At 50.4% G+C, this 18,356-nt stretch overlaps 1 protein-coding gene across 2 annotated transcripts in view; it reads right to left on the bottom strand.

The window, feature by feature from the left end:
- Positions 1-5,343: 5,343 nt before the first annotated feature.
- The window catches only part of KCNC4 (potassium voltage-gated channel subfamily C member 4), a 46,077-nt gene continuing 33,064 nt past the window's right edge, over positions 5,344-18,356 (bottom strand). Inside the window, exon 4 of one of the 2 annotated variants that reach the window (XM_086717791.1) lies at positions 5,344-5,926. In XM_086717791.1, the coding sequence (XP_086573917.1) occupies positions 5,907-5,926 (20 nt within the window). In that variant the 3' untranslated portion in view covers positions 5,344-5,906. The remainder of the gene's footprint in view (positions 5,927-18,356) is intronic. The other variant, XR_015254974.1, reaches the window with a different exon arrangement.

Genomic DNA, 18,356 nt, shown 5'->3' with positions numbered 1-18,356 from the left:
GAGAAAAGGGGGTTTGATGGGGTTGATGGAGACCAGGAGAGGCAGGAGCACGGCATTTCTCTGTGCTGCCTACAACCGAGAGTTTATCCCGTGACCGGATAAGGAGTCCGGAGGAGGTTAAAGCAACAGGTGTCAAAATGCAAGGTTTTGATGCAAAGTTTGGGAAATCCCCCGCTGGCCTGAACTTTACCTTCCCCTTCACAAACCTGTAGAGCAATGCTACGCCTTGGGGCAAGGTGGGCCGGGGAGGCCCAGAGAGAGGAGAGGCAGGGAAAAGAGACTGAGAAACAGCCAAGGAGCTTTCTCCTGCTGGGTCAGAAGACGACGTGCGCGCTCCCCTGCCATGAGACAGCCCGCAGCGTGAGGCAGTGTCTGATAAGCATCACATGATTGCTGTAACACCTGACGTCTGTTCTTTTAAGCACACAATCATTTTTATAACTATTTATAATATATTATACAATTATTCTTTTATAATTTTACTAAAGGGTAGTCAAAATCTATGGAGACTTCTCATTTAAAAGATTTTAGGGGCGCCTGGGTGGCTCAGTCGGTTAAGCGTCCAACTTCAGCTCAGGTCATGATCTCGCGGTCCGTGAGTTCGAGCCCTGCGTCGGGCTCTGGGCTGATAGCTCAGAGCCTGGAGGCTGTTTCAGATCCTCTGTCTCCCTCTCTCTCTGCCCCTCCCCTGCTCTCGCCCTGTCTCTCTCTCTCAAAACTAAATACACATTTAAAAAATTTTTTTTTAGTAAAAGATTTTAAAACAAGTTAGAAAATTCTGTTGCCGATTCTTTTCCCAGTGTTCAGGTAGGAGAGATTGAAAGGTATTATAAGCAGGTCATTGGATAAAATTGTGTAACAATGGCAACGTCCAAACACCTGTATTCAAGTGCTCTTTTCCTGGCATCAGTTTGTTTTTTAGGCGATGATAGAGCATCACCTTTATCTTGAAGGCACAGATCAAGAGTGCGTATTAAAAAAATCTGACAGCCATGTGTCATTCACAGAGAAGAGCAATAAAAATGGAACGTTTTGTCTTTATAAGAAAACCGTGTGATTTATGGTTACGTTTCGTGGCTCTTTTAAGTACTTGCCATGAGAAAACCGAGGAACCCCCCGTGTGACATGGAAGATCTTCCTGGTGACTCGAGACCCCATTACAAAGTAGGGTAAAGACCCCGTACTTTAAAGACCTTATTTTTTGTAAAAGTAATGACGTGAATGACAGCGCTCAGCGTTCGTGCGCATCTGGCTTTTGCTTCCCGGCTGCCAGGTGAATCAGTAGCAAGGGTGTCTGTCCTTCGTACCCTCACTCCAGCCTCCCCTTTTCATGTTGGTCAATCGTTTTCCCATAAGCGATTCTTTTTTCTGAGACAGTCATTTACTCACGTTTCCCTTGGTGATTCAAAAATTATTCTTTCCAGGACGTAAACGAAGTAACAAATCCCATTCATTGAGATCTTAGAAGGCTCTCTGTGTTCAGTCGTATACAAAGCAAACTTCCTATCAGACATACTCTGTTTCCATGTTCATTCCTTGAAATTTTCAGCAATGTTTTCTATGCATCTTTCAATAAGGTCTGCTGACAAAAGATTTCATGTTGTTGCCATGGTGTTTTTCGAGTATTTCAGCCATTTTTCATGGTAAAGAAGCAAGCGTTTCCCTAAGGGCATGCGGCTTTTTGTGTTTTGCAATTACTAAGAAACACCAAAAGACTCCTGTATACACTTATCATCACATTTAATGAGATTTTGTTAAATACTGGGGTAAGTATTGTTAATAACTTTAAGCATCAGTGAAATAATTGAGGAAGTTTGCATTCATTGTCTGGATGCTTAATTTTTAAATGTCTTACTAATTCGGAAGCTTTCTACGATCAAGAGCTAATATCTCAAGGCAAAAACTCTTAGGGCAATAACCTTCATTAACAATAATAAATGTCAACCACATTTCAGGGAATTATCTTGAAAACGTTGTGGTTTTTTTGTCAACTTCTTTTTTAAAAAGTTTTTATTGATTTAAGAGAGAGAGTGAGAGAGTGAGAGAGAGAGAGAGTGGGAGAGGGGCAGAGAGAGAGGGAGAGAGAATCCCAAACAGTCCCCCTGACATAGGGCTTGAACTCACAACCATGAGATCATGACCTGAGCCGAAATCAAGAGTCAGACGCTTAACCAACTGAGCCACTCAGGCGCCCCATCAAGTTTGTTTTAGGTCCAATTAGACTGTCATTGCTTTTGCCAGCTAATAATAAGAGCTTATTCAGGAGGAGAAAGGTCATCCCAGATTATTTTTTTATTGTTTCTTACGTTTGCATTATTGATAGTATCTCTAATCCAGGTCTCTTTGCAAGAATCTTTTAAAGCCACTTGTTCATTTTGTGAAGATTATATAGACACATAGTAAGCATGCAATAAAGATTTTGGTTGAATCGAGAAAAATCTGACAGATGATACAGTCATCATTTCCTCCTCACAAAGCCTTAAGATCTTATGGTTCTCTTGGGGTGCCTGGGTGGCTCAGTCGGTTGAGCGTCCGACTTTGGCTCAGGTCACGATCTCACAGTTTGTGGGTTCGAGCCCCGCATCGGGCTCTGTGCTGACAGCTCAGAGCCTGGAGTCTGCTACAGATTCTGTGTCTCCCTCTCTCTCTGCCCACCCCCCCCCCCACCCCCCCCACTCACACTCTGTCTCTCTCTCCTTCAAAAATAAATAAACATTTTAAAAAATGTTTTAAAAAAAAAGATGGTTCTCAAAGGATTGAGATCTATGGGGATCCCATAGATCCCATCTGTGGGGAGCAGTCCTATGGCCTCAATGGTTTGAAATGGGAAGTGAGAAGATTCTATTCCTGAGTTTGGGAGGATCAAGTTCTTAATTCTCAGGGACTTCTCAGCCAAGAAGCATTTTCCTGGATGTCATGCTCTCTCTTGGGAGGAGTAAAAACAGTCCATGGGACTTAATTCTTCACTTTCCCCCAGAGGGATGTATAAAGATGAACAATCAAGACGCAAGCCCAGGCCTGCCGGCAATTCTGCTGGGAGAATCCAGCCAGTTTCCTTCCCCGATACACAGGGTGGTCTGCTCCAAGCTGGCCTGGTTCTAAGCTCTGAGGAAGTGAGCCTGGGGACAGAACCAGGACAGGATCTACATATGGGTTGGTGAGGGGCGCCTGGGTGGCGCAGTCGGTTAAGCGTCCGACTTCAGCCAGGTCACGATCTCGCGGTCCGTGAGTTCGAGCCCCGCGTCGGGCTCTGGGCTGATGGCTCCGAGCCTGGAGCCTGTTTCCGATTCTGTGTCTCCCTCTCTCTCTGCCCCTCCCCCGTTCATGCTCTGTCTCTCTCTGTCCCAAAAATAAATAAAAAATGTTGAAAAAAAAATTAAAAAAAAAAATACATATGGGTTGGTGAGCCCGGGATCACACTCAAGAAGGCATAGCCCTCCGGCAATCTTCAGGCATCAGTTAGGATTGCATTTGGCTTTCCCTTAACAGAAACCCACGCTGGCTCACCCACATGGGGCTTTGAGTTTTGCCATATAACAAGAAGTCAGGAAGCAGGGGAGGGGTGTTGTCAGGAGAGTCATGAAGGACTCAGATCCTTCTAGCTTCCTGCTCTGCTATCCTAGTCTGGGGCTTTTCTTTTCAGGGTCGTGGGTTGGCCCCCATCATTCCCAAGCATCTCTGTCTCACCCCAGGCAGGAAGAAGGGGAGGGGTGAGGCCAAAATGTAGTCTTTTCCTCTGGGGACTCTGCCTTTTAATTAAGGGAGGGACAGTCTTCCCAGAGACGTTTACCTCTATGTTATTGTCCAGCCCTGTAGGCATTTGCAAGTGAGCCAGAAAGGCCAGGTATTTCATCTGAACACATCATTGCTCCCACATCAAAGTGGTGTTCAGTTAGTAAAGATTAAGCGGAGAATGGATTCTAAGTGCACCGGGAGCGTCTGGGTGGTCGTGAGTGAACCACCTGATTTCATATTGAATAGACTGACCCTTGCTTTTTCACTCCCCACTTCTCAAAAACCCTTCATCATGCCTTGGGCAATGTTTGACTTAGAAATATTGTCAGGAAGAACCACACTGACTTGTAACCGGTTCCCTGGGTGCCCCATCATGCCCCCGTGCTGGCCTGCGGTCCACTCTTCGAGTATGGGTGGAAGGAGTCAGGATGCCCGGTCCCAGGCTTTAGTTTACCATGGGGCTCTCCATGTCCTTGACCTACCTTGCGGGTACTTGAGGACAGCTCCAATTCATAAATAACCGGTGCCATCTGTGAGAAGCTGTGCAAAGGCTGAGGCTCCCCGGTGAAGCCACAGCACCCCCCCCTCCGCCGTTCACCCTGACTCCAGGGGAGCACACAGCCCAGCAGCCCAGCAGCCTCAGAGGGCGCTGGATTTCAGCGTCCAGGAGACTGTGTGGGAGGCGTTCCCAGACAAGATGAGCTGGGGGCTGGCAGCGGGGGAGGCCCAGGGCTGGGGAGCTGGCTCTGCAATGAAGCTGTGACTTTCTACAGCTCCTTGGTGAATATGCCACTTCTGCTCCAAGCCTCTTCCAAGGGGGATTTCCACAAGGTCTGTAGATTTTGCTCAAACTGAATTGAATTGATACTAAGTTTGTTCAAACCCTGCATTAAGAATTTTTGTGCTGTCCTCATGACAGTAGCATAACATACTTGACACAGAGCAGAGCTAATAATCACCTATGTGGATGATTAGGAGGACAGACGAGTAGTTTTTTGTGTTTTTTTTCCCCTCATTTTCTTTTTTTTTTAATTGTTTTTTTAATTGTTTTTGAATGTTTATTATTTTTGAAGGAGAGAGAGAGACAGAGTGTGAGCAGGGGAGGAGCAGAGAGAAAGGGAGACACAGAATCCAAAGTGGGCTCTGGGCTCTGAGCTGTCAGCACAGAGCCGGATACGGGGCTCAAACTCACAAACCGTGAGATCATGACCTGAGACGAAGTCGGACCTTAACTGACTGAGCCACCCAGGGGCCCCTTTTTTCCCCCTCATTTTCAAATAGATAGATGATAGATAGATAGATAGATAGATAGATAGATAGATAATAGATAGATGATAGAAGTATACACACACACACACACACACACACACACACAAACTGCAGAAAATTTAGAAGTATCATGTTCCCGCTCTTCATTCCTACCATAACCCCAATTTTATTTAGGGTAGCAATGCGCCCAGGTAAAAGATGACATTTCTTAACCTTTCTTGCAACTGGCAAGTGCTAATGGGCTAGAAGTGGCACTTAGATGGGCTTTCGGGAAGATTCCTAAAGGAGAGAGGGGGCAGACAGGGCAGGCACACATGCCCTTTTGTTCCAGTTTCTTCCTCCTTTTCGTGCCTGGAATGTGGATGTGATGGCTCAAACTCCAGCAGCCATCTTGGGTGTTTAGAATCGAACCTCACTGTGTTGAAGGCAGTGATGCAGAGAAGTAGCAGGGACCTGCATCCCTGATGACTTTGTCCATCTGTCAAACAGCCCTGTAATACCTGCCTCTGGACTTCTTTTATGAGAGAGAATGACTTCCTCTGCTTAAGTCACCAGGGTCGGGTCTCTGTTAACAACAACAAAAGTAATTCGTAGCTTGTTTAGTACCTGACACAGAGTGAGTGTCCAGTAAAAGTCTGGGGCCGCACAGTTCTCTGGAAAGACCTCTGGGTGATGAGAAGAAGCATGGGCTGAAGAATCCCATTCCTGTTTTGTCACCAGCTCCCTGAGTGACCAAGTCCGTGCCCTCTCTGGGTCTCAGTTTATTTTCTGTGAGGCACGAGGTCAGGGTAAATGCCCCCTCTGAGAGCTTCTTTGGCTGTTATCTCTCTGAATCTGTGGACTGAACAGACCTGGGTACTCTTTTGGTTTTATATCTTGCTAATTTTGTAGCAGTAGGTGGGTCATTTAGCCTCTTGGAGTCCTGGATTTAAAAAAAAAAAAAAAATCTCAGTCACCTCGCTTATCAGGCATGCAGGAAATGTTTATTGAATGAATGAGGAAGGTTGGGGACCATGTCACCTGTCTGGTTGCCTCCCCAGATGATAGCAAGGATAAAATGAGATAAACCTGCACAATGCCGTCCGAAGAGTAGATCCCCGAAACTCAAATGCCTCCAGGACTGGGTTGACCTGGCCTCCCCCTGCCCCTCACAGAGCTTAGGTTCTAGGTATTTGCCAGGACTGACCTCTACTCAGGATGACCCTGCCACTCTCCCCGCCCCCCCCCCCCCCCAAGCATCTTCTTCCAGACTGCTTCTTAGATGGCCAAAGTCCCTGGGCGAAGGAACAGAGAAAGAACCAAACCAGTCCTATGCCAGATGTGAGGAAGAAGAAATAGAATCAATCCCTCCCTGAATGAAGTTCCAGAGACAGCATCGCCCGTCTCCCCGCTGACCTCCTTCTGAGGATGCCAGGACTCCCGCCATCATTTGCCGTCAGGAGAGGAGCTCCCGCCATCCAAGGAGCTCCTTGGTTCCCATTGGCCCAGAGCTCTACCTGTGCTGCTGTTTCCCAACAGGAAATTCAGTTGCCCTGACACTCAATCTCCATAGCAACCCTTGCTTTTGAGACACTGAATGGAAACTGCTGGTGTGGGGAGGCCAGTAGCAGAATACTGATTTGTCCTGTGTCTGTAACCACGGCTGCGTCTCAATACCTTTCCAGATACCTAAGGAGCTAAAAATACATCTGGTTCTGTCTGGGGCTCTCCACCCAGGCTAAGCATCTTAAAGTGCATCTGTGCTCTGACCTGCTAATATCAGTTACCTCAGGCAACTTGGGCCTGGGGGCCACGGAACAGGGCACAAGTCTGGAGGGGTCTGCTGGAAAGAAGAGAGACAAGTAAGCAGGGTCTCCGGAGAGGAAACTGAGGCGTTCCGGGGGACAGCCAGCAGACAGCACTAACTCCCTGCGGAGCGCCAGTGAACTTGTCAGTGTAACCCACGATCCCGGCATTTGGCCATTGGCTCATTTGACCACCGCGGATTAAGCCTCTACTGCATCCCGGAGTCCGTGCAGGGCGCTGGGATTACAGGCGTGAAGAAGAGAGGGCCCACGTGGGGCGTCTCGGCGGCTCAGTTAAGCGTCTGACTCTTGATTTCGGCTCAGGTCTTGATCTCACGGTTTGTGAGATCGAGCCTGGTGTCAGGCTCCCCACCGACAGTGTGGGGCTTCTTGGGATTCTTTCCCCCTCCCTCTCTCTCTCTGCCCCTCCCCCACTTGTGCTCTCTCTCTCGAAAATACATCAACTTAAAAAAAAGAGCGCACACGTTCCCTGCTCTCACCGGTTTACAGGATGTTTGAAATGGGGATTATCCCTGAAAGTGCAAGCCTACTACGTGTATTCCTGGATGCTGTCTCTGCTCTGCCGTGAGCCTCCCGGCTCAAAGATTATTTGCACTCGTAACCTGGGCAGGGTTTCGCGGCACGGTGGCAAGATAACACGGGGCCGACTGCAATGGCATGGAGCTGAGTGGCATTGCCTCTGCGGCCGGGGCCCGTCCCACCTGGGGCAGCCTCCCTCTCCGGGGGCCTCCCACGCGCTCTGGCCAGCACTGCAGAGGGGGTGCTCGGGCTGTGAGGTACTGCATTCAGGATAGATAGTGACCACTCCACCGACACCTGTTAAGGCAGTTCAGGACAAAGCGACAGGTTGAATTACTTCCTAGTGTCCTTGGCAGGATTTGCAGACTGTCCTCCCCACCCCCCACCTCCTTCTTCCCGTAATCACTGCACATGTCATTCAATTACTCCTGCATTTCCCAGAGCCGGAAGCTGTGCAGAGTTTAGAGCAAGCGGTGCGTGCCAGGGCTGCTCCGGAAAAGCAGGTGCCACACGGCCCCGGCCCCAGTCCCCGCTCGAACCCCGGCCTCCGCCATAAGGCACATGGGCCACAAGATGGAGAGACGGGGTTACGCGGCAGGCGCCGTGCAGGAACAGGAAGATCCCACAGATGATGCACCAGGTCACATGAGGGTGCCACCACGACCCTGACTGACTTCTTGAGCCTCAGGGCCTCAGATCCCGTGGCCGGCTGTTTGGCCTGGAGCAAAGAAAAGGGGCTGGGCTCCTGGACGCATCCCAAATCCGTTGGGCCATCTGGCGGAGAATGAGAATGATTCCATGCAGCCTAATTCTCTTTTTTTGGCAAAGCAGCTCCAGATCTGCCCGACGGGGGCATCTTTGCTTTTGGTTCCCTCCTGCAACTCTGTGGGCAAAACAACACCCTGACTCCTTCTGCCCGGATCATTTCCTCCTTCGCCCGAGGGAGTAGCAGCTCTCTGATGGTTTTCCTTTCCTTTCCTGCTGGAGAAAGGATCCTGTGGCTACCTGGGGATTGCTCTGTAACTGACCACCTGTCCCTACTGGTGGCTTCCTGCAGGGCCTTGGGGTGGAGCAGGGACTCCACAGACCTTAGACGCTGCACGAACCCTTTGCGGGGGTTGGGGGGGGGGGCACCGGGACGGTCCTCTCTTGGACCAGGACCTCTTTGCCAGGTGCTGGTCTCATTCAGGGCTGCACCTCGGGTGCTTCCGACCACCTCTACCCTCTGACTCAAGCTGCCTTCAGAGCCCATCTAAAGACACCTTCCAGAAACAGAGTCCCAGCAGGGCCCTTCCCACAGCTCTGTGGGGGAAGAAACAGTGGACAAAATTAGCTGATCAGGGATACCATTCCATGGCACTGCGGAGCCTATGTCCATGGCCTGGTTGAGGAAAGCGCCCTGTACCCAGGATCAAAAATCTGGGTCCTAGTCCTGGTCTTCCAGCGACCAGACAGCCACCTTCGCTGTGGCGAACCCCTCCGAATCTGTAACCCACCTCACCAGGTTTTCAGGAAGATTCATCAACTAAGGGTTATTCAGATGCTTTGAACAATAACATAGAGATGTGTGAATTTATTCAACACCTACTTTGTGGTTGGCACTCAGCTGGATGATATGGCAGACACAGAAATGGTGGCCTCCACCCTGAGGAAGTTTGCATAATCTGGAGCTGACGCCTCAGGGCCTCAGGGCCGCGAGCCTCAGGGCCGCAAGCAGTGTGACCTCCCTGATGGTTGTTGTTCTTTAGGAAAGGCAAGAGGAGGCAGGAGCAGGGTGGACATGTGACACGTGTGAAACAGGCCAAGGGCAAAGTCCGTGCTCTTCTGGGCCGTTAAGTGTAATAGGAGATTGGGGAGGAGAGAAAAGGGGAGTATGTAGGGCAGGGTCCCAAGCATCCGGGAGGCCTGGTGAAGGAAGCCCATTTTGAGTCGGACTGCATAGATGGCCCGCGAAGGTATTCAGAGCTGGCTTCAGAGAGGTGGCTGAGAGGGTGGTGGGGGAGAAGGGCGCTGAGGGTGGGGGGCACATAGTGAGCAAAGGTATGGAGGCCCAGCTCTGAGTGACACGACGGAGACAACCCTCCCAGTGGGGAGATACGCTTGTGAACACAGGTCAGGCTTTGTGAACACAGGTCGGGCTTTGGGCTCCAATTTTAGGCGCGTCACTTAGCAGTCGTTTGTCTTGGACAAGCTTTGTTTGTTTGTTTATTTATAAATGTTTATTTTTGAGAGAGCGTGAGTGGGGGAGGGGCAGAGAGAGAGGGGGAGACACAGAATCCGAAGTAGGCTCCAGGCTCTGAGCTGTCAGCACAGAGCCCAACGTGGGGCTCGAACTCACGAATCAGGAGATCGTGACCTGAGCCGAAGTCGGATGCTCAACCCACTGAGCCACCCAGGCGTCCCCGTCTTGGACAAGCTTAATTAGCCTGTCTGAGTCTCAGGTTCTTCGCCTATGAAGACTTGCTAGCCATAATTATGTGCAATAGCTAGCGTGAAGATTATATTAGATCCGGGCCTGAATTTACGGCTCACTAGCTGCCTGACCCAAACGAGTGAACTTCTCTGAGTCTCAGATTTCTCATCTTTAGAGTAGGGATTATACCTCCTCCAAAGGATGGGGGTAGGATTGAAGGAGCTGATGTACGTAAACTATTTGGCATAGGGTAAACGCCCAGGGAATGGCGGAATGTGCCAGAACCACTCAAGGGAGGTGGGGAGTCGGGAAGTTGTTTGAGCAGAGGGGAAGGGTTTGAGCCAAGCCACCTACCCACATGAGTGTTCCATGTGAGGGGGAGCCCGGTAGGGAGCAAAGTCTCTCTCCATGCCTCTCTCAGGCTTGAGCCAGTGAGCTAACCAGGCCAGTAACCACAGCCCTGCAGGGAAGGCTTTCATACCCTGGACCCAAATGATCAACTTAACGGCTTTATAGCAGAGGCAGGGAAGGAATTCAGAGAGGGCTCTCCTCTGGCAGCCGAGCGTGAGCTGTAAACCTCTTTTCTTTGTTGGAAGGAAAAAGAAATCATTTTAGTGCATTTCTTTTCTTGCAGGCACACTGAGTCACAGAGCCTGGACATCTTCTCCCTGGAGGAAGCCTCCGAATTCCCCCAGACACCCCTGATGAGGCCTGGAAAGATAAGTGAGCTCAAGCTGCCAGGGTCACTGGGCCCTGGGTGCCTGGCTGAAGAGTGGGGGTGGGGTACGGCAGGCTGCACAGGCCCCAGGTGACTCGGAACCGCCCATCCCTTCCTGTGGGGTGCCTCCTGGGTGCTCCTTCCTGTGGCCAGTCCTTAGACCGCTACCCGGAGCACCCAGACAGCTCATCGTCACGGGCTTGGTCTCTAAGTCCCCCGATGTGGGACCTCCCTTGGGCCTATGCAGTCAGGAGAGGCAGCCTGGCGTGAGCAAGAACCGTGGATCCAGGACAGAAACGCTAGCGTTAAATCTCCTTGTTTTCTCTGCCTGCACGACGGGACAGTGTCCTGCCCTGCCTGTCTCTAGGTTCCATGTGCAGGCCGTTTGGGTTAATGTTGTCATCCTAACACCTTACAGACAGTCATGAATGCCCAAGTCGCTTACATGCTTCCTTCCCTCTTGGGTAAATAATCCCAAACCCTTGCCTTCCAATCCAGTTCAAGTCCTGTCCCTCTTTCTGCTACATATTTTCACGTTCATGGCCTGTGGAGCTTAAAGCCCTCTCACCAGACAGCCCCTAAGCCAGGCCGGCCCAGCGTGCAGTGGTGGGGAAGGACCTCACCGCGCCTAACATGGAGGTCCCACAGGGACTCTGGCCAAGAGCTCCCTGCCTTGCTGGCACTCCCTAAGACTCTCTGGTGGGAGCGGCTGCCGCCCTGGACACCCGGCGTTTTCTCTGTCACCTGTTACTGCCTCCCCTGCCCTCCATGCCTCCTGCACGGCACCCAAAGGCCGGAGAGTTAGCCAAGCCTCCAGGTGAGGCCAGTGCCTCCCAGCAATGCAGACACTTGGCTTCGGGAAGGAACAGCCACCCACGTTCTGCCCGTGGGCTTGGTTGAGCCTCCCAGAGAGGCCGCCGGCCTCTCCTGTCCCAGTGGCTGTGTCTGAGCACACAGCGCTGCAGGAGCAGGTCTGACTTTCCTCTCTTCCCTCAGGTGCTGAGCTGGGTGCCTGGCTCAGAGCAAGTGTGGCCCTGATCACTGGGCTGGTTACAGGAAGGAAGGAAGGAAGGAAGGAAGGAAGGAAGGAAGGAAGGAAAGGAAGAATTGTGCTAAAGGTCTCATCCCCTGAGGATCTGGTTTTCCTCAGGACATGAAATCTCTCCCAACACTGAAAACTCCTCCTCCCCTTCCTTGGGCCAGCCACGCGGGCATATTTCTCCAAGAGGATAATTCCATCTCTTTCCCTGGGAGTTTCCAACCCCAAAATGGCTCAGGCTTGCGCAGTGGTGCCAAATATGGCACACAGATTATTCTGAGCAACTCACAGCCTGGTCTTACACAAATAGTGAAGTAGAAGTGGAGAAGTGGATAATTCTGGTGTTCTCTTTCTTCATGCCTGTCCTCCCTACCGTCATTGATTGAGTGAGTCACTCATTGATTCATTGATTCAAACTGTTACAGAGCGCGGGACACTGGTAAGTTCAGGCTATACACAGGGACCATGTGAGCTGTGGCCTGGGGAGTTTGCGGCCTGGAGGGAATTTGTCTGTCAGCCAGGAACACAAAGTGCAGGGGGTCTAGTTGACGGAAGGAAGGCCAGGGAAGCTAGGAGGAGGGGGAGGAGGCCGGGAAAAAAGGAGTTTGGTCTGGGAAACATCTGGAAGACAGTGTTTCATCTGATCTGAGCAAGGGGGATCCTTCTGCCGGATTCCTGCTAAGGTGTTGGTTGTTAATTAAAGAAAGTGCTAGCCGCCGACAGCGTTAAAGTGTGGCCCTTCCTTTTGACAACCGTATTTGTTTTCGTTGCCTGCTGTCCGGGAAGCATGTGGCATTGGCATCAAGTCGACCTGGGTTCAACACCTGACTGCCCATCGCTGTCTCTAACTTGGAGCAAGTCATTTGGTTTCTGGAATCTTCACTTGGTATAAACCGGAGAGTATCTTCTTCACCCCAAAGGGTTGTTGTATGGATTAAATGGGATGTCACATAGAAAGGGCTTAGCTCAGAGCTGGAACCGCACAGGTGCTCAGTAATGTGGTTTTGACCTCAGAAAATTAAACAAGCATTAATATGATCCAATTCTACTTCCGGGTGTGTTCAGAGGAAATGAAAGGAGACTCTCAAAGAAATGTTTGTACACCCGTTATTCACAATAGCCCCAAACCGGAAGCAACCCAGGTTGGATGAATGGATAAACAAAATGTGATACACACACACACACTGGACATTAGGCTTAGCCAATCACAAAGGGACAAATACTGCATGATTCCACTTATATGAGGCACCTAGAGTAGTTACATTCATAGAGCCAGACAGCAGAATGGTGGCTCCCAGGGGCTGGGAGGAGAGGAGAATGGGGAGTTGGTGTTTAGTGGGCCGAGTTTCATTTTGGGGTGATGGGAAAGTTCTGGAGATGGACGGTGGTGACAGTTGTACAATAATGTGAATGTACTTTGGTGGGGGGAAGGGCAGAGGGACAGAGGGAGAGAGAGAGTCCCAAGTAGGCTCTATGCTCAGCACGGAGCCGACTCGGGGCTCAATCCCACCACCCTGGAATCATGACCTGAGCTGAAATCAAGAGTCAGGTGCTTGGCCGACTGAGCCACCCAGGGGTGCCAACAATGTGGATGTACTTAATGCCATCAAACTCTACAGTTAAAAATAGAAAATGTTGTTATGTATATTCTATCACAATAAAAAATGTTGCTTTTATTCTCTTTCTCCAGCAGCGGAGCCTCTACAGACTTCTCTCTTCTTCATAAGGGACGTGGACAACCGCAAGCTTGGTGTGACACTTCTAAAAGGTCACCCCCCCTGAGCTTGATGCCTCATTATCAACGGATCCTGCTCAGACTCCCAGAGAGGGCGATTGATTAATCAATGTTCTGTCGAGGCCAAAGAGTCTATACATCAGGCTGTTTGCAAGGAAGCTGGCTGTAGACTGGAGTCAGGCAGAGGGAGGAGAGGCGGACGAACATTCACCGAGTGTCCACCGTGGGCTGGGAAAAGTGCTCAGCAGTTGCCAGGCATACGAATGACAAGCTTCTGCCCTCAAGGAATTCACGAGGAACTTCTCCCCTTATGGCCAGCCGGCCATCCCCCACTGTGGAGATGGCAAGGAGGGGAAAGGGGAAACGATATAGTTTTGCAATTGTCTCTCTGGACTCAGGACCCAGAGAGTTTTCTAGGGCTCCCAGAAGACCTGGCTCCTGAGGCTAGCCCTGCTTACTGACCTTCAACACAAAAGTGCCTCTGTGTCCAGACCTGGAGGAACAGTCAGGGTTGTCTGGTGGGATCGTCACAGTGCTGAGGTTGGTAAGAGCCCAGGTCATGGGCAGAAAGGAAGGGAAACCTATCTGGGTATCCTGCTTCCTGCAGCCCCTGGGCGGGGGCGGGGGGGTCGGTGCAGGAGGGCCAGGATTTGCTTCTGCTAGCATTCTCTGGGGATCACATGGCCCAAGAGTTGGGGAATCGTTATGGGGACCCCCCCAAATAGTTCAGGGTCCTGAAAAGAAGCTCTCATATTTCCTACATCCCCCCACTAGCCTCAGGCATATGGCAGATAGGGATCCCACTGCAGAGGGTGCTTGGCAGTTCAAACATGAGGTCCTAAGTCCAAGGAAGTGTTTTAACTCATTCAACAAACACCTATCAAGCCCTTACTTACTACCAGGCATGTTAATAATTCAGGCTATGCTCTTAAGCTGGACAGGAGATAGAGGTCTAATTGTAATTTCTAAAAAGTTGAAAGTATAAGTCTCCTACAGATACAGAATAAACGTGTCAAAGATTTTATTTAACTCATCCATTAACGAGGTAACCAATAAAATACGCTGGTTCAAAGAGCCTTTAAGGAACTGGATTTAAAGGGAAGACACACCGGTGCACCTGGATGGCTCAGTCGGCTGAGCGTCCGACTTCGGCCCAGGTTATGATCTCAAAGTCTGTGAGTTCGAGCCCCTCGTCGGGCTCTGTGCTGACAGTTCAGAGCCTGGAGCTGCTTCGGATTCTGTGTCTCCCTCTCTCTCTGCCCCGCCCCGCTCACGTTCTGTCTCTCTGTCTTTCGAAAATAAATAGATGTTAAAAAAAAAATTCAGGGGTGCCTGGGTGGCACAGTCGGTTAAGCGTCCGACTTCAGCCAGGTCACGATCTCGCGGTCCGTGAGTTCGAGCCCCGCGTCGGGCTCTGGGCTGATGGCTCGGAGCCTGGAGCCTGTTTCCGATTCTGTGTCTCCCTCTCTCTCTGCCCCTCCCCCGTTCATGCTCTGTCTCTCTCTGTCCCAAATAAATAAATAAACGTTGAAAAAAAAAATTCAAAGGGAAGACACATCAAAATAAATTTCTTTGTAAGTTGGAGACAAATCTGGTAAGTGTACTGCAGAGCAATTAAACTGGGGTTATCTCTCCTACCAGCCAGAAATCATTTGACTCTCTACCGGATGGTGAAATGGTCTTCTAGAGCATGCCATCCAATAGATATACACTGGGAACCATGTGTGTGATTCAAATTTTTTTAGTAGTCACGTTAAAAAGTAAAAATGAACAGGTGAAATCAATGTTAATAATACATCTTATTGGGGCTCCTGGGTGGCTCGGTCAGTTGAGCATCCGACTCTTGATTTCAGCTCAGGTCAGGATCTCAAGGTTGTGGGATTGAGCCCCGTGTGGGGCTCTGTGCTGAGCGTGAAGCCTACTTAAGATTCTCCCTCTCTCTCTCTCTCTCTCTCTCTCTCTCTCCTTCTGATCCTCTCCCTTGCTCACACACGCTCGCTCTCTCTAAAATAAAAAAAACCAATTTATTAATAATATACTTTATTTAACCCAACAGGTCCAAAATACTGTCATTTTAACATGTGGCATTAGCACTTAACACGTTAAGTGCTCAAAAGCTCTATGTTGATAGCACAGTTCTAGAGAATTAAATAAGCTTTGTGTAGGTCTGTTAAACAAAGCTTCACTATGACAGGGAAGGAGTATGCAGTCATCCTTTTGACCTTATCTAAATTTTGGATAATTTAAATTTTCCCTAATATAGTTAATATCCTAACATCTACATAGGTTCCTTGGCCCAATTTGCAGAAGTACAGGGAAGGTGAGTCCAAACTATGACTCTTTTTTAAAAAAATTTTTTTTCAACGTTTTTATTTATTTTTGGGACAGAGAGAGACAGAGCATGAATGGGGGAGGGGCAGAGAGAGAGGGAGACACAGAATCGGAAACAGGCTCCAGGCTCGGAGCCATCAGCCCAGGGCCTGACACGGGGCTCGAACTCACGGACCGCGAGATCGTGACCTGGCTGAAGTCGGACGCTTAACCGACTGCGCCACCCAGGCGCCCCCAAACTATGACTCTTAACACAGTTCGTGCAGGGGTGTGTGGGTGGCTCAATCAGTTAAGCGTGGGACTCTTGATTTCGGCTCGGGTCACAATCTTGCGTTTCGAGAGATTGAGCCCTGGGTGGGGCCTGTACCGTCAGCGTGGGGCCTGTACCGTCAGCGTGGAGCCTGCTTGGGATTCTCTCTCTCTCCCTCTTTCTTTGCCCTTCCCCAGATCATGCTCTCTCTGAAAATACATAAATAAACTAAAAAAAAAAAAAAAAAAGTTTTGTGCAAGGCATTCAGGTAAATACCGAGTGCAAACAAATTCTCTTGTAAAGGTGTATCGGGGGCTGTGTGGGGAGAAAATTCTGCTGGTGGGATGGGTGGATCAGGAAAGACTTCCCAAGAGATGAGTAGTTTTCACAAGGTAGACCAAGTGGGGGCTGCTTCGAGCAACCTGCTAAAGCAGGACAGTGCAGAAGTTCAAAGAACACTCCTCCTTGAATGTGTGGGGAGGGAGGGACAGGAAATGGGGGTTGATGGGCCAGACGGTCAAGGGTCTTGGGCATCTCACCTCTACCCAACAGGGAGCCATAGAAGGGTTTTCAGAAAGGGAAGGACATGGTCAGACTTGTCTATTAGGAAGACCCTTCAAACAGCTGTTAGCCGTGTGGCTGGTGGAATTTTCCAATTCTTTCCCCTCTCGTTACCCCAGTGGTGAATGGGGATGAAGTCTGCATCAAGGTTGGTCGCTAAAAATATTTCCTAGGCATCAAATTACAGATGTGATGCCCAAATCCAGAGTGAAGAAGGCACTGGCCAAGCGGGCAAGGTGGCTTCTGAGGTCAGAACAGAGCAAAGATTCCTTCTGGGACCTGTGGAGGGGCTGCAGGTGGCTTTTGTGGATTAGTGACTTAGTAGCCAATACCCTGGCAGCCTTTGGGGCCAAGTGAGTACAAAGTAAGAGAAATCTCAGCTTGGCATTCATTCAGCCACTGGCCAAGCGAGGCAGGCCAGGACACAGGTTTGGGCTGTGTTTATCCCCATCATCTGGATAGAGATAAGGGCTGCCTTTGATTTCTCTTGCCCTTTACATCTGAGAAGCTCAGAGTACTTCATGGGCATTCTCGAAGATGCTGGTCTCTCACTCTGGCAAGAGGAGGGTCAGACAAGGGCACGGAGAGCTGGAACGGGCACAAATGGTGCCAAGAACCAGGAAGAACTCCTGAATTTTCTTGAGACACCCTCCTTGGTCCCCCAGCTCATCAATGTCAGAGAAGAGGAAGCTAACCTGCGTTATTTCTAGCTCTATCTGAAGTGCACAGAACAAGCCACTTTGGGCCAAGAGCCTTGGCCCCAAGGAAGGTGAGAGGTAGCGTAGGGAAGGAGAGATTTCGGGATGGCTTGGTAATCAGTGTCTGTCTTGGTGGTGTGTGCAGTGAGGGTGGGCGCCGAGGGGTCCTCGGTCAGCTTCCTTACAACTGATGTGTCTCTAAGTGGCCCGTCCGCCAGCTGGCTGTGTTCCGAATATCCGACATGGGTGCGGTTGCCTTCCCGCCACGGTTGAGACCTTCTGCTGACGAAGACCTCCTCTCTTCCGTCCTCCACCAGAGCTAACCCTCCTGCCCCGGCACCTCCTGGAAAGGCTGTAGGATGGCCTGGGCTCTTTCTCTCCGGTTTAGGTCTCCCCAACAATCCTCTAGTAGAGTCTACCTGCTCAATTTGGGAAGGTTCCTTAGTGTTCATCCAGGAAAGAAGGGGGAGAGGAAGGAAGTTAAGCTTTACGAATGAAATGTCAGGTACTGGGCTAAAGCAGTAAGAATGCAGGATCTTAATCGAGCCTTGGGGGAACCTGCTAAGATGGGCAGTATTATCCCCAATTTTATAAGCGCTGTAGCTCAGCAGGCAAGTTGTCAAAGATAGCACAGCCAGCGGTAGATGCAAGGCTAGAGCTCTGGTTCTCCAGAGCTGTCCACGGTCAGTCCCAAGTGGAGCTGATCTAACTCTAGAGAGATCTGTGATGGAGCAAAAACCCCAGAGTGACGTCTGGCTAAAAGGAGCCACCAGGGGCCACCTGGCTCCACCTGTTTTCACAGTCTGTGCTGGCCCAGCCTCTAACTTCCAGACTAATCGTTCTTCACATTGGCGGGAAGTGGGCACAGCAAGTCTGATGAAAGATTCAAATCCTGCCTGTAGAATATAACACACAAACAACGTTGGCTGCAACTTCGGGGGGCGCACGCACCCTGAGAGTCCGGAAATGGTCTTTGAGACCCAGGAAGTCTGCATAGGAGCCTAGGTGGGAAAGAGAGCCAGGGTTTGGAAGGGTGGAGGAAGACAGAAACAGTGCTATGGGGGCAGGGTGGGAGCAGAGAGGTGGCCACTGACGGCCAGGGAAGGGGTCCCTGGGCTGAGCGTCAGGTGCACGGGGCACCTCCCAGGGTGAAGTGTGTTGGCATCAAGTGAGGTCACCAGAAGGCATCATGGAGCCCTGGGGGTGCTGAGGGGGGCAGGGTCCCCCAGGCCAGTCCTGGCCCATTCCAGAACTGGGTTTTGTTCTACAAACGGATTCAGGAA

The sequence above is a fragment of the Puma concolor genome, chromosome C1, assembly GCF_028749965.1.
Source record: "Puma concolor isolate L17-30 chromosome C1, mPumCon1.1.hap2, whole genome shotgun sequence".
NCBI lineage: Eukaryota > Metazoa > Chordata > Mammalia > Carnivora > Felidae > Puma > Puma concolor.
Note: the sequence above shows the minus strand (reverse complement) of the source record. Positions and strands in the feature narration are given on the sequence as shown.